This window comes from Nomascus leucogenys, chromosome 22a (genome assembly GCF_006542625.1).
Source record: "Nomascus leucogenys isolate Asia chromosome 22a, Asia_NLE_v1, whole genome shotgun sequence".
Lineage (NCBI taxonomy): Eukaryota > Metazoa > Chordata > Mammalia > Primates > Hylobatidae > Nomascus > Nomascus leucogenys.
Genome location: NC_044402.1, coordinates 88,867,816 through 88,881,498, shown reverse-complemented (window position 1 = coordinate 88,881,498; position 13,683 = coordinate 88,867,816). Strand labels below are relative to the sequence as shown.

General features: G+C 31.8%; 1 protein-coding gene across 3 annotated transcripts in view; it reads right to left on the bottom strand.

Moving 5' to 3' along the window:
• Nucleotides 1-13,683, bottom strand: part of GULP1 (GULP PTB domain containing engulfment adaptor 1) — a 312,023-nt gene that overhangs the window by 104,250 nt on the left and 194,090 nt on the right. For all 3 annotated transcript variants that reach the window (XM_003253837.4, XM_003253834.3, XM_030803196.1), the window contains exon 4: nucleotides 10,346-10,407. In XM_003253837.4, coding sequence (XP_003253885.1) covers nucleotides 10,346-10,407 — 62 coding nt within the window. The remainder of the gene's footprint in view (nucleotides 1-10,345; nucleotides 10,408-13,683) is intronic.

Sequence of the window (13,683 nt, the reverse complement as noted above, 5' to 3'; positions counted from 1 at the left end):
GGGTGTAAAAGAGACTTCCCAAGGGGAGTAGAAGAAAGAAGAAAATGTTCTAACGACAGAACCCAGAGGAACAATGGAACAGGACAATCAGCATTAAAATATATCAATTATATAACTAAAATGTAAGGTTAAAAAATGAAGTATCAAGCATTGAAGAAAGAGTAAGACACCTTCAAGGAGGGAAATTGGGATGGATTCAGATTTTTTTCTACAGGAGAATAAAGGAAGACTGTGCAACAATGACTAATGTTCTGAGGCAAAGAAAGACCCAAACATAAAGATGATAGATATTCTCAAGTTTGAAATACCCCACAAAACTTCCAAGTCATTGGGTCATTTTTAGAAAAACACCTTGAGGAGGAAAACTGAAATTTATAAACATAGGTCTCGTAAATAGAGAAGAAATAGTAAATAAAGTGTTTGGTGATCTGAATGCATTTCAATATGTAATTTAGATTAAACTGCTATGGAAATTATAATTTCAGAACAAAATGTAAACGTTGCAAATCCTCGCAAGTAAGACTAAAATAAGAAACAAAAACTGGGGTGGAGTATGCTACCAGGCAGAAATTTAAGTCAGCTATTCACTTCATCATTCATGTATGATATGCATTACTGTCAAAACTGAAATGTGCTATTAAGGAAAAACACAATGATGCCAAACACTTAATGACTTTCATAATCATCTTCTTGAACCTTAAAACAACCTTTTAGGAACTAATATCTCTCTTGGCAAAGAGATAGATATATAAAAAATTTAGTAACTCCTTCAATTCACTTCATTTTTTTTTTTTGTTAAATTCAAGTAAAGTTCAATGTTATTTTAAAATAGTATCCATGCTATAATTTCTTTTTTTAAAAGTTAATTCTTCCTATGAGTCTATCCATTCATCCCCAGCATCACTTTCCTTACTTACAGTTTCATGTTACTGATTAGCTGTTAAGTGGGACGTATAAATAGTCCAATCTCACTGGGCTTTTCTAAGGATTAAATGAGATGACAGATGTGAAATGCTTGGAAAATTATTGGTGGAGTCTTGTTTATGTGTTAAATGCTATTTTTTATCGGTATTTCCATTCTTGCACTTGTATTTATGCAAAGAAATGCCTGGAATACTGTTAACCAAAAGTCAATACTGGCTTATTTCTGCCTGATAGAGTTAGAACAATGTGTTTAATTCTGTGCTTAACTGTACCGTTTAAATTTTAATAATTGGCACATATTGTGTTTCCAAAATAAAAGTTATTATTCTTAAATATATAACACTTTGAAGACCTAATAATGTAAACAGTTGATTTTTCATTGTGTTATCCTGTGTTTTCCATACTTGGAGATACATTTTTCCTCAGATTTTGCTTGTATGAATTACACCATATCCCAGCAACCCCTTTGTACTGCTTTGCTATCACATCTGTGCAAGATATTGAAAGAGGAGGTGTTTTAATACTATCTGATATACTATCTGGAGTCTATGTTTACATTTATGAAAATAATTTAAAGGTTTAGAAAAATAGACCACTTAGTTCTAGCAAAAAGGAAAAAAATAGATGATACACACTTTTCTGGAAACTGAAGAAATAAGCGCACAACAGGAGACTATTCTTAAATGTAAAAATATGCATAACAGCTCTGGAAATGAAGTTTCCTATAGTTCAAAATACTACAAGAAAGACAATATTTTGATGTAAAATATGTGAATTTATGTATATGTTGCCTAAGGGATGAGACATTATTTCCTTTAAAATGTCTCTTAAAATGAAAGAACGTCATGAGTAGAAATCTTAGTTTGTCTTCTGAAGAGATTTTGTGTCTCTAGAGTGTGCTGGCCACCTGCCTCATCTTAGACCTTTTGAATCAGATGACAAAGAGTGAATCTGGAGGCAAATTGCTTTCACCTACCATTTTCCTAATCAATATTTGAAAAGCAACCACATAAACCATTGATAACATCAATTTCTGTGGTCACATCTAAATTACTTCCAAAACCTTGGTGTTTTCTGCCACATTTTACTTCCCTTAACAATCCTTTCCTCTTCGTTCTCATTTCTCCTACGTTCTCTGTTAAAAAAACAAAAACAAAACAAAACAAAAAAACATGCTCACCTGTTCGCTAATTTTCTTTTATGCTGATTTTAGTCACTTATATGCTGATTTTAGTGGCTCATCAAAACACCATTACTGAAATGGTATTGATAAAAACATTAAATGTTTTTCACTTTTTGGAAACATGTTTTTTTTTCCTCCAAAACTATAATCTCTACTTTTCCTTTCTGCTCAGATCCTTAAGTCTCACAGTTCAATCTTCAGAAAGCTATTGCTTGACCCTTTTGAGACCAAATCAGTCCTTTCCTTCTTTACATTCTCTAGCTATGAACAAGCTTTTTAAAATTATTTTGGCTAGGCATGGTGGCTCATCTTTGTAATCCCAGCACTTTGGGAGGTCAAGTTGGGTGGATCGCTTGAGCTTCAAGACCAGCATAAGCAACATGGCGAAACCCCATCTCTACAAACAAATTAGCCAGGCAGTGGTGGTGTAGGCCTGTAGTCCCAGCTACTCAGGAGGCTGAAGTGTGAGGATCACCTGAGCCCAGGAGGCAGAGGTTGCAGTGAACTAAAATTGTGCCACTGCATTCCAGCCTGAGTGACACAGTGAGACCCGCTCTGAAAAATAAAATAAAAACTAAAAATTATTTCATCTAGGGCCAAACACGTCTATGCAGAAATATGAAATAAATGGGCTGGGCGCAGTGGCTCACGCTTGTAATCCCAGCACTTTGGGAGGCCGAGGTGGGCCGATCACGAGGGTCAGGAGATCGAGACCACGGTGAAACCCCGTCTCTACTAAAAAATACAAAAAATTAGCTGGGCATGGTGGCGGGCGCCTGTAGTCCCAGCTACTTGGAGAGGCTGAGGCAGGAGAATGGCGTGAACCCGGGAGATGGAGCTTGCAGTGAGCCGAGATCGCGCCACTGCACTCCAGCCTGGGTGATAGAGCGAGACTCCGTCTCAAAAAATAAAAGAAAATAAAAGAAATATGAACATATAATGATAAATATATTCAACTTTCAGAAAATGTCCTATGTATAACTAGATGCTCTGAAGGTGAAGAACCATTTAAGGACATAGATAACACCAATGCATTTTTATCCAGGAATTATGTTAATAAAAAGCAAAGCAGAATAAAGAAAGATACAATACTTCATGGAAGCTTAGACATGTGGCCCCTGTGTTACGCAGGCTAACACATAGACTTTATTTATTCTACTTAGCTCACTCGCATCTCTGCCAAACCCCTGCCTACTTTAAAATGATGTCCAGAGAATCATTTAACAGACAGGGGCAGGGCTCCACAGATGAAGTAATTTCACATACAACATATACAAGTGGCAGACACATATACATATTTTACTTGTCTTTAGGTCTTTCATCTGCTGGTTAAGTACTCTCCAAAATTAGGAACAGTATATCGCAATAAATAGACAAATGAATGTTGAACAGGATTGGATACTTGATTCAACACCTAATTTTGCTACTATCTTCCTGTGTAAGCTTAAACAAATCACAACTTCTCTGGGTCTTGAATGACCTTATCAAGAAAATAACCGAGTTTGAATAATGAAACTAAAGTCCTTTTCAAAACTGTCTTTGAATCCATAACACATATATTGCCTTTTTTAAAAAAATAAAATGACACTATAGTAAATACTGAAATGTAATGAGTACTAATAAAAGTTTTTAGTTCCTATTCAATAATTTCTAGCAGCTATATAACACTTTGTTAGAGTACTCTCAGATGTAGAATAATAGTTTGTAATGATGATAACCTTCAGAATTAACTGAAAGTTTATCTCGAGAATCCAGAAGCCATGCAATGTTAGGTATTTATTGCCATTTCCTTTTTTCCATTTGTTCTTGTATTTTATAAGCACATACTAGCTATTAATACAAGTCACAACTGAATGAAATTCGTTATTACTATGCTTTTATTTGCTTTCATATTTTTTGGCATAAAAAACACCATATAGCTTCCCACCGTAGAGAGGACAAGGGAAAGGTAACATTTTACAGATTTCTAATTTCCTTTTAAACGTGTCAGCATTACTTTGGCACATAAAGCAAAAATTCCAAGTGGTAACAGATCCCAAGTGATCAATACATATTATAGTATATATTATTTCTTTAATTAGAAAAATGATGGTTAAGCTTCAATTTATATGCTCATTCTTTAATTTTAAAATGTATGAAATGAATATAAATGATATATATTAGCATTATTAAAGACCAGTTCTAAAATCTAATAAAATGTTTTTTAAAGGTCATGTAACACCAAATTTTAAAGTGGTTCCTATGCTTTGAAATTAAAGACTCATTTTTGGATAAATGATATAGATTATCTGGAAATGCAATTGAGCTCTTTATGTTTCTTATATTTCCCGTGGTATCTACAACCAGCAAAACTGGCAAGTGCTTATGTTTGCTGCTTTTATAAAGCTGCTCTAAAGAATCTCATGAAATTGCAATTCAAAACCATTTGGGATGTTTCAACAAGGTATCTCATTGATTACAGAGTTGTACCTTTTGCCCAACTTTCAATGATTCCAAAGAGTTGAATCTGAAGATTTTTCTTTCTTCATTTCCTTTTTTTGACACACTAATAGATGTTATTTATTTCTAAAACCTGGATTTTTTTCAATTAGGTCATATACCAATCTTAATATTTCATTGAAGGGTAATTTATCACATGTTCTCAAAAAACAATTTTAAAAAGCATTAGTAAAATGATTTTTTTATATTAAGACCCTTCTTTACTATGACTCATTAAGCCAAATAATGTTGTAAACTTTCTCTCTTCATTAACTGATGACTTGTAAAACTCCCTAATGGTTTCAAAAGGTTTACAAGGACTGCCCTATCTTTCTATACTTGATTTTAAGACCAGGGCAATCTTTGCATTAATATTTTGTTCCAGAATGTAGTTACCTCAAAGTATCTCCTATTACTTCAAGGTAATAGGAAAGTATAATCACAATGGTATTATTCTTTAATGATCAAAGCATTCTCTTGTATATAATTCCACCAAGGTGGCCGTATTTAGTCTCCTGTTGTGCTTCAGGAAAAAACATTCCTTCCCCATAGAACCTTTCAGAGTGGTCACTGCAAGTACTTCAGTTGATGCGAACAGAAAAAATAAAATACCTGATACACATTCTAAGTAGTTCGTTCTCTGTTTTTCAATGCTACATTATTTTCAAGAGATAGTAATGACTGGTGTCAACTCCAGAGTTGACAGAACACTTTCTATAACAACTATATTAACAACAATAAACTTTTGTCATACCAAACACTGATCTAAGTTTTAAAAAAATATATTAACTCATTTAAATCTCCTAACAAACCAGCTTGATATTTGTAGTTATTAATCTCATTTACAAGTAAAAAAAACTCAAGGACAGAAAAGTTACATAATTCTGATAACAGTTGAGAGAGTAGAAGTTTGAACCCAAATAGTTTGACCCAGAAATGACTGCTCTAATTACTATAATAGGATGCAGCAACTATGTGGCTATAAAATTCTGGTAGAATCAGTGGAGCTGTTGGTATGGAGCTTACTCTTGAGGGGTGCATCTGAGCATGTCAGATACGTAGGTTCTGATTTTTCTGTGATTACTATTGGGCAGGTTTAGTTAAAAGTTTGAAACATAAGTGTCCAACATGTGGTTTTCAACAAACTAAGGGTTCGAATCCTCAAGTTCTAATATCTTACTGTCACATCTGATATTACGTATTTTGTGAGGGGGGGATGAAGGCGGTGTTTTTGTTCTTTGTCATTTTGTTTGTATTTTGAACCCAAATAAAGGCTCATAGGTTATTTTTGTTGGCGAATTTAGGATGTAAAGATGAGAAAGCCATACTAGAAACCACACAACTCACTGGGCCAGCAAGCCACCTCTCTGATTAAACAAACGAAGTGGCAAACAGTGCACGTGTCATATGTAAAACTCTGATACCTCTAGAAAACTTTGAAATGTAAAGTAATCTTTTTTTGTAAACCTCTCCTTGACATTTGTATATTATTTTGTTGTTGATTATCTATGTAGTTTTCTCACTTGTAAAACTCCCTGACATGGTTTTGAAAGGGTTTGCAAGGAATGCATTATATTTCTATATTTGATTTTAAGATGTTCCATAGTTTAGAAGATAACGACATAGATGTTGGTTATCATTATGTACTTTTCTTCCAAAATTCTTTCTCTGTTTCATGTGACTGTTTCCTCTCCACAGGGACGTCATAAGTTTTTAAGGTGAAGGTCCGTGTTACTATTTGTTTTAGATTTGCTCACTTTTAGAGCTTGGAATACAGTAAACAGATAATCAAGGAATGCTGACTCTCTTTACTGCTGCCTCATGCAAAGTAAGGTAGTAATCTCTTTATAACTTCATTCTTAAACATCCTTGCATTTTTGTATATCTTAAAGATAGATTTTTCACAAAAGGATAAATACATTAAACTTTTTGGGGGATAATTATACATTTTAGAATAAAACATTTAATAAAAAAGTTTTAATGAAACATTTGTCACAATTCTTCATCTAGGAAATGACTGTCTCACTCTAATAGAAAAATAAATTGATTAAAAGACAAGTCTGCCAGCATTTTATCTTTATAAAAAAGAGAGTTTAGCATTCTCATAAAAAAATTGAAGGGAACAGAATTTTTTAAATTTCTGCATTTACATTTTAATTATAGTAGTAATAAGAAACTAATAACTAATCTATCTATTGATTCTGTCAACTTTACTTTCAAAATACATCCAAATTCTCAGTACTCTTCTCCTCCAGCTCCTACTCAGCTTGAACTGCAATCACCTTTTTTGCCCTTGCTACCCATCTCTAAATATATGTCCCTATGACCCACTACACTGATTTCATGACCACATTTTTTTCATAGGTAATAACCTTTAGCTTGGAAACATCACTACAGAGTACACAGGATAATATAAAAGATTCCCAATGAACTAATATTAATGCTGTCACTGCACATTAAAGAAAACTCCAAAACTAATGAACCCTACGTAGAACAATGCTTATTTTAAACCATTTATTATTTTATATCGACAAATGATCTCAAATCATTACACTATGAATATTAAATGTGAATTTTTGAAATCAATGTTCCATAAATTGAAAGAATGTAGAAATAAAATGTGTTCTAAAAAAGAATTATAAAATAACAGAACACTACTGCTTTAAAACCGAAGACATTTAAACATAAATGTTATTACATATTTCTCCAGGGAGAATAATAATTCTTAAGTAGTTCTGTTAAATTTAACAGATTAATTTGTAACCAGTGGATGCCAAAAGTGAGTGAAGTGGCAGGAATCTTTTAATGGTACGATGATTCTCTCTTTTAGCCAGGATGAAAATAGATATTTTTTCTTATTCTCTACTTGTATACCATTCCTATTTATATCAATTCTTCCTCTGGAATATTAAGCACATCTTTATTTTCCACTGCAAATTTATCTACTACCCTATGGTAAACTTATTACCACACACTTGGACCATTAAAATAACTTCCTAAGAGGTTTAATGTCATTCTATCACTCTCGATCCAAACTGACTTTTTTTATCACTACCGGTTTATCTTCCTAAAATCTTGTTGGATTCATTTACAACCCAAACTGTTGCTTTTGCCTTTCAAAGCCTTTCCAATTTGCCTTTTTAACCTTGTCCATCATTAATATTTGTATGAGATCAGTTTTATGTGTCAACTTGGCTAAGTTACAGTGCCCAGTTATTCAATCAAATTCTAATCTAGGTGTTGCCGAAAAGTTATTTCATAGATACGATTAACATCTCTCATCAGTTCACTTTATGTAAAGGAGGTTATCCTGGATAATCTGGATGAGCCAGATCCAATGAATTGAATGGCTCTATGAACAGAACTGAGGGACAGAACTGATGGTTGCCTGAGAAAAAAATTTCACTATTTCAGACACTGTTGTAGCACTAACTCCTTTATGTCTATAACAACTCAAGTGAGAAATTACTATTGTTACCATCCCTATTTATTGATGAATAATCACAGACATAGAAAGGTTAAGCAATTTTCCCAAAAGCACACAGTAAATAAGTGTTGGAGTCATGATATAAACCAAGGAATCTAGCTCTAGAGTCTGTATTTTTTTTTCTATTGTGCCAAGCTACTTTCTGTGGTCAAGGATTTGGTTTTCAAGTGGCATATTCTATAACAAGAGATACAGGATATCTTAAAAAGTAACTCTACTATGAGGTCAACCTAAAAAGTGCCACAAACAAAGGAATTCAGATAAAAACTAACACTCTTCAAATGAATTTAATGCTACTTGGTACACATACAATATATATTATCACTCATGAGGCCATATTATAGTAGACAAAACTGTCCTGCCCTTCCATATTTTACTGTTCCCAGTCTGGGAAGATGTTTCTGCACCCTCTACTTCCTGTAGAATGTCTTAAAATTGTTATGCACTGCTAATTGGCACTGGCAACTTTTCCATGTAGACAAGCAGAATGATTGGCAGAGTTAAAGGTAGATCTAATTATAATATAACCTTTTAATCTTTTATAAAGCTGTTTTTCAAAATGAGGCATATCAGTCACATAAAAATAATATTGATGGCTTCAACTGGAGCATATAATTCCACTATGATTGATAATATCAAAAATTGAGCATGCACTTTAAAATCATAGCAGCTTTCCAGATTAAAATTTTTTCAGTATAGATTTCACATAGTATACCAATAGCTAATACGAACAATATCTGTGGAAATGATGGATAACATAAACAATTTTTCTCATTCAGTTAACTAAACTTTTCATGCTAAATTAGGGCAATCAATCTTTATGTTAGGTTTATAGAAAAATTCATAAGCACTGTAGTGATTTCAAGTATAACATGTTTACACAGAATCTATTTCAGATTTCTTTGCTGGTAAGTCAGCAAGAAAAAAATAAGAGATGGTGCACTCTCCAAATTTTGCTGCTGAACAACAGCTCTGGAAGAACTTCTACATAGGCTTTTAAATGTTTCTTCCTTCTGATTCAGACTTAAATAAGAACTCTAGATGTTTCCTACCAAACACCGTTAATTTTCTCCTCAATAAACATTCTTTAATTTTTCCTGAAATAATTGCTATGCCTAATCTCACTGTATCCCAGTGTATACTTTACTAATCCATAAACATTTAAGTTCTCTTATAAAGATATTATAGTTTTGTTTTCCCCTATTCTGTCTCCAAAGTTCAGTTGCTTTTAAATTTGATGCTAATATTTCCAATCCCCTCTTTAACTCATTTCTGTGTCTTCGAAATTTTGACTCAGATCTCTCTGAAAATTATTACAAGTTTGGTGATAATTAACTACAAAATAGCACCTTTCTTTAAAGTCCCTGTTTTAAACTGAATTCACTCATTTCTTCAACAACAAATGAAATCTTTAAAGACACAGAGTATCGGTTAATGTTTCCACTTCTCTATTAAAATGCAGCAACTTGAACAAAACAATTTTTAAAAGGCACCTTTTTGTGTGCTTTTTAAAAATAATTTAGGCTGGGCAGAGTGGCTTCTACCTGTAATCCCAGCACTTTGGGGGGCTGAGGCAGGTGGACCACTTGAGGTCAGGAGTTCGAGACCAGCATGGCCAACATGGTGAAACCCCGTCTCTTCTAAAAAGCATGGTGGCACGTGCCTGTAATTCCAGCTACTCCAGAGGCTGAAGTGGGAGAATCACTTGAACCCAGGAGATGGAGGTTGCAGTGAGCCAAGATCTCCCCAGTGCACTCCAGCCTGGCCTACAGAGCACGTCTTCGTCTCAATAAAATAAAATAAAATAAAATAAAATAAAATAATAAAATAAAATAAAATAAAAATTTAAACTTTCTTCCTTTTTTCTTGAATGATAATTACATTTATGAAAATTGCAGCTCATTTCTCTCATTTGCAGGTTTTTATATTTAGGTTGTGTAATGTAACATTAAAATGTTTTTAAAGAAAGCTAATTTGTTAGTGGTTTGAGTTTCTACAAGCCATGATATTGCAAATATTTTTAACAATAATCAAAATCACTTGAAGAAAACACACGTTTGACTTAAATAGCAATTTTAAAGAATATACTTTTAAAAAGAGAAACTATTCTACAGAGAAAAATAACTTCCCATGCCACAATTATCTTATTTATGTAAACTTTTTTCAGGAATCAGTAGCCAGGAAATGTCAATACATAAGCAATCTAAGATTAGCCATGAACTAGTAATAATACTATAACAAATAAAATTAAATAATATATGAACTATTTTTACCTTTGCATTATAGGGAATGAAATGTTTTGATAAAGCTTCAGGTGTATGCATCCATGTTTTGTCTGCAATAAAAAATACACAGAGTTAAATTTTAGGTTTCCATGGTGTCATATTCATGCATTACCATTTGTATGGTAATTTAGGACATAGAGTATTTTCTAATTCTGAGATTCTTTGCCAAATTGACAAAGAATAACCACTCAGATAGAAGAACAATGCAGTTGGGACGTGATTATAGGATTCTTTCTTTGGTATAAAAGTCCCTAGCTTTTCTTTTTAAAGTTTTCAAATAATAAAAATGATACCAAATTTTAAAAGAACATATAAAAACCACATCAGTGGGCTATGAGTAATTGCATTCATTTGTGATTTAAAACAAGTATGTTTCTTCTTTCACTTTATGCTCTCATGAATTACAGGTTATTTTTCTTAATTCCTAGAACAATAAAATATAATCTGCTCTTTAACTCTTTGCAAATATTATATTGTAGCATCAAGATTTAGCTATTCTAAAGGGAAATTATCATATTATACTAACAACTGCATTTGTATGAAGCTGAAACAAACCAACTTACTATGTTCATTTGGAAATCAATGTAATATTATGATAAATCTTTATTCTAAATTTGAGGAAACATTGATTGAAGGTCTTCTCTCAGGAGTTTTGGATATAAATAGTCTCAAATGCAGTAAATCAAAATGTTTCTTAGATAAGTGTTAAAAATATTAGAAATAAAAGGATACAATATATTAAAACTAATTGTATTATATATTATTTATATCTTGTTATTTATATTTGTATTACTAATATTTTCAATTTAATTTTTGAACTTTATTAATATAGCCCACATATTTTCCCCAATATTTAGAGGAATGCATAAGGGGGAGAAAAAAATGTTAACGTTTACATGAAACAGATTGACTTTTTTTGAATCTGCATTTATTTGGAGTAAGACTTCCCAGTCTTCAATGATATTTTGCCTCCATTAGTGTAGTTTTGTATGTATCTTATTTTTCATGGGAGTTTAAAAATTTGGAATCAGTATTACAAATAGAACAAAATCAAAGATTTATTTTACCACAAAACATATAAGTACAAACTGGAAGGAAATACTGTATTACTAACAAAGCAGTTTCAACATTAAATTTAGATTTTTTAAATGCTGTTAACAGAAACTAATTTGATACCCTTAATATGTTCTTCTTAAACTGAGTGAATGTGAAGACATAGAGAAAATGACACATATTTTTGGAATGTAAATTATTTTATACTATTTGCATAATAATGCACTATATTTATATTAAACTTGTTTATGGGGTACAATAAAATATTCTCAAGTATTTCCAATTTCTTGAGGGCCAAGAGAATTGGGTCTATTTCTGACTACTAGAGTGAATATATGATAGCCATACTTGGGTGAAATATTTTGAACAACAATACATTCTAAGCTTCAAAAAAATATTGACGTTGACATTTAATGTGTGAAATTTGTATTTTCTGTAAGGATTTTAATCTTAGCTATACTTTTTGTGATTGCTAATGGATAGTAATATGATTAATTCAAGAATAATTTGCACTTAGATTTGGAATATAGTCGTCTTGCTTTTATACATTAAAAGAAGTAAATCACAATCCTTCTTCCAAGGCAATAAAACACAAAACAATAAAAACACCTTTAGGAAAACTAAAAAGATGTCCAATTTCTCCTTTTAACTCCTTCACTTAATTCTTTTCATGTCTCCTTTCCAAAACATACAACACATCTCAGGAGTATGTAAACGCTGACTAAACTCTCACTATGATGGGTCACACCAATCCTGAGGCAGAGAGGTATTAATAATTTCTTTCTCCTATAAACCACTATTACTTGAAAACTGATGAAAATGCCTCTGTTACAGACTCATATTGCAGCGACCTAAAAAGAGTATACCAAGCTGCTTCTGCTGACAGACTAAAATAATCACAATATTAAATTCCAGTGGATAAGCTGCAGTTCCTACAATGACAAAAATCTGCATCCATATATCAAGCACTGATAATTTAGTGCTTGTTTATTACATAACCTCAAGTATGAGCAGTACATTTATAAAACCTGAAGGATTTCCAAAATGAGTTCTTACTGTCATCCTAATTTATACTTTGGCAAAAAAATGGCAAAATAAAACTCTTTATATTAACTTATAGATAGGACTAAATCTTGAGTAGGAAATAACACATGATGGTCCTTGATCACTATATGTGTTCATAGAAGGCATTAGATATATGAAAATGTGCAGAAATGGGAATATAGACATTCTAGAAAGAGTTCCTCTTCCTTGAATTAAAGTAAAATCACTAACTCAAAATTGAAGACTTACATGAAGGAAAATGCCAACATTTCAACATATTTGACAAATATCAATGTACTCTGATTGTTGGGTCAATAAATTTAGGTTTTCAAAATGCATCTAGATTAAGAACTCATCAAGAAATATAGAGTAAATTCATTATTTTTATATCATCAGAGCTTACAATGATGAAACACCTACTTTTGAGTACATTAAATTTAAAACTAAATGCTGATTAATGAATAGATACATTTGAATAAAATGTTTGTTTAAAAAGAAACATTTAAATATTAAATTTTAAGTGCTGTGCATTATGATATCTACTCAATAGTATGTCAACTAAGTTTAAAAAATGTAATTAGTTGAATTAATCATTTATTCACATGTTATTTTTATACTTTTTTACTTAATGATTTATATTTGATGTAATAAATAGAATATAGAATTTTTTTAATTAAAAGAGAAAATTAACATAGGGAAAAAATCTAAAACAAAGACAATCATTAAAATTTAATCTATGATTATATTTGACTAATTTTTAAAGAGCTTTTCAAAAGAGCTCAAAATGATATGACTCTAATATATTCAGCACTCTTCAGAATCTCTGAGTAACTCTAACACCATTAGAGCATTTGCAAAGAAAATCAGCGAATTCAATCAAGAAATACAAACTTACTAATTCGGAGATTTAATTTTAAAAAAATACAATTATGTTTAGGTTTAAGATGGTCTTTTTTCCTTAGGCTTCTGAGGTCCTGGATCATTTAGTAAGATTACATGTGATGGCCAAGTATATTGGGTATCTACGACATAAAGAGGTAAGCTTTTATTGATAGAAGACCATCTTGCTTTGTTTAGGATACTGTACACAGGGTATGCTGATGGTAGTTTTGGAAAAGTGACTTAAATTAAATATTCTGTAGTGATATAATTATAGCTTATACCTCCAGCTTATCCAGATATACAAATTCTCTCAAACAATTTAAGTTTTTCATCTGAAATTAAAATTT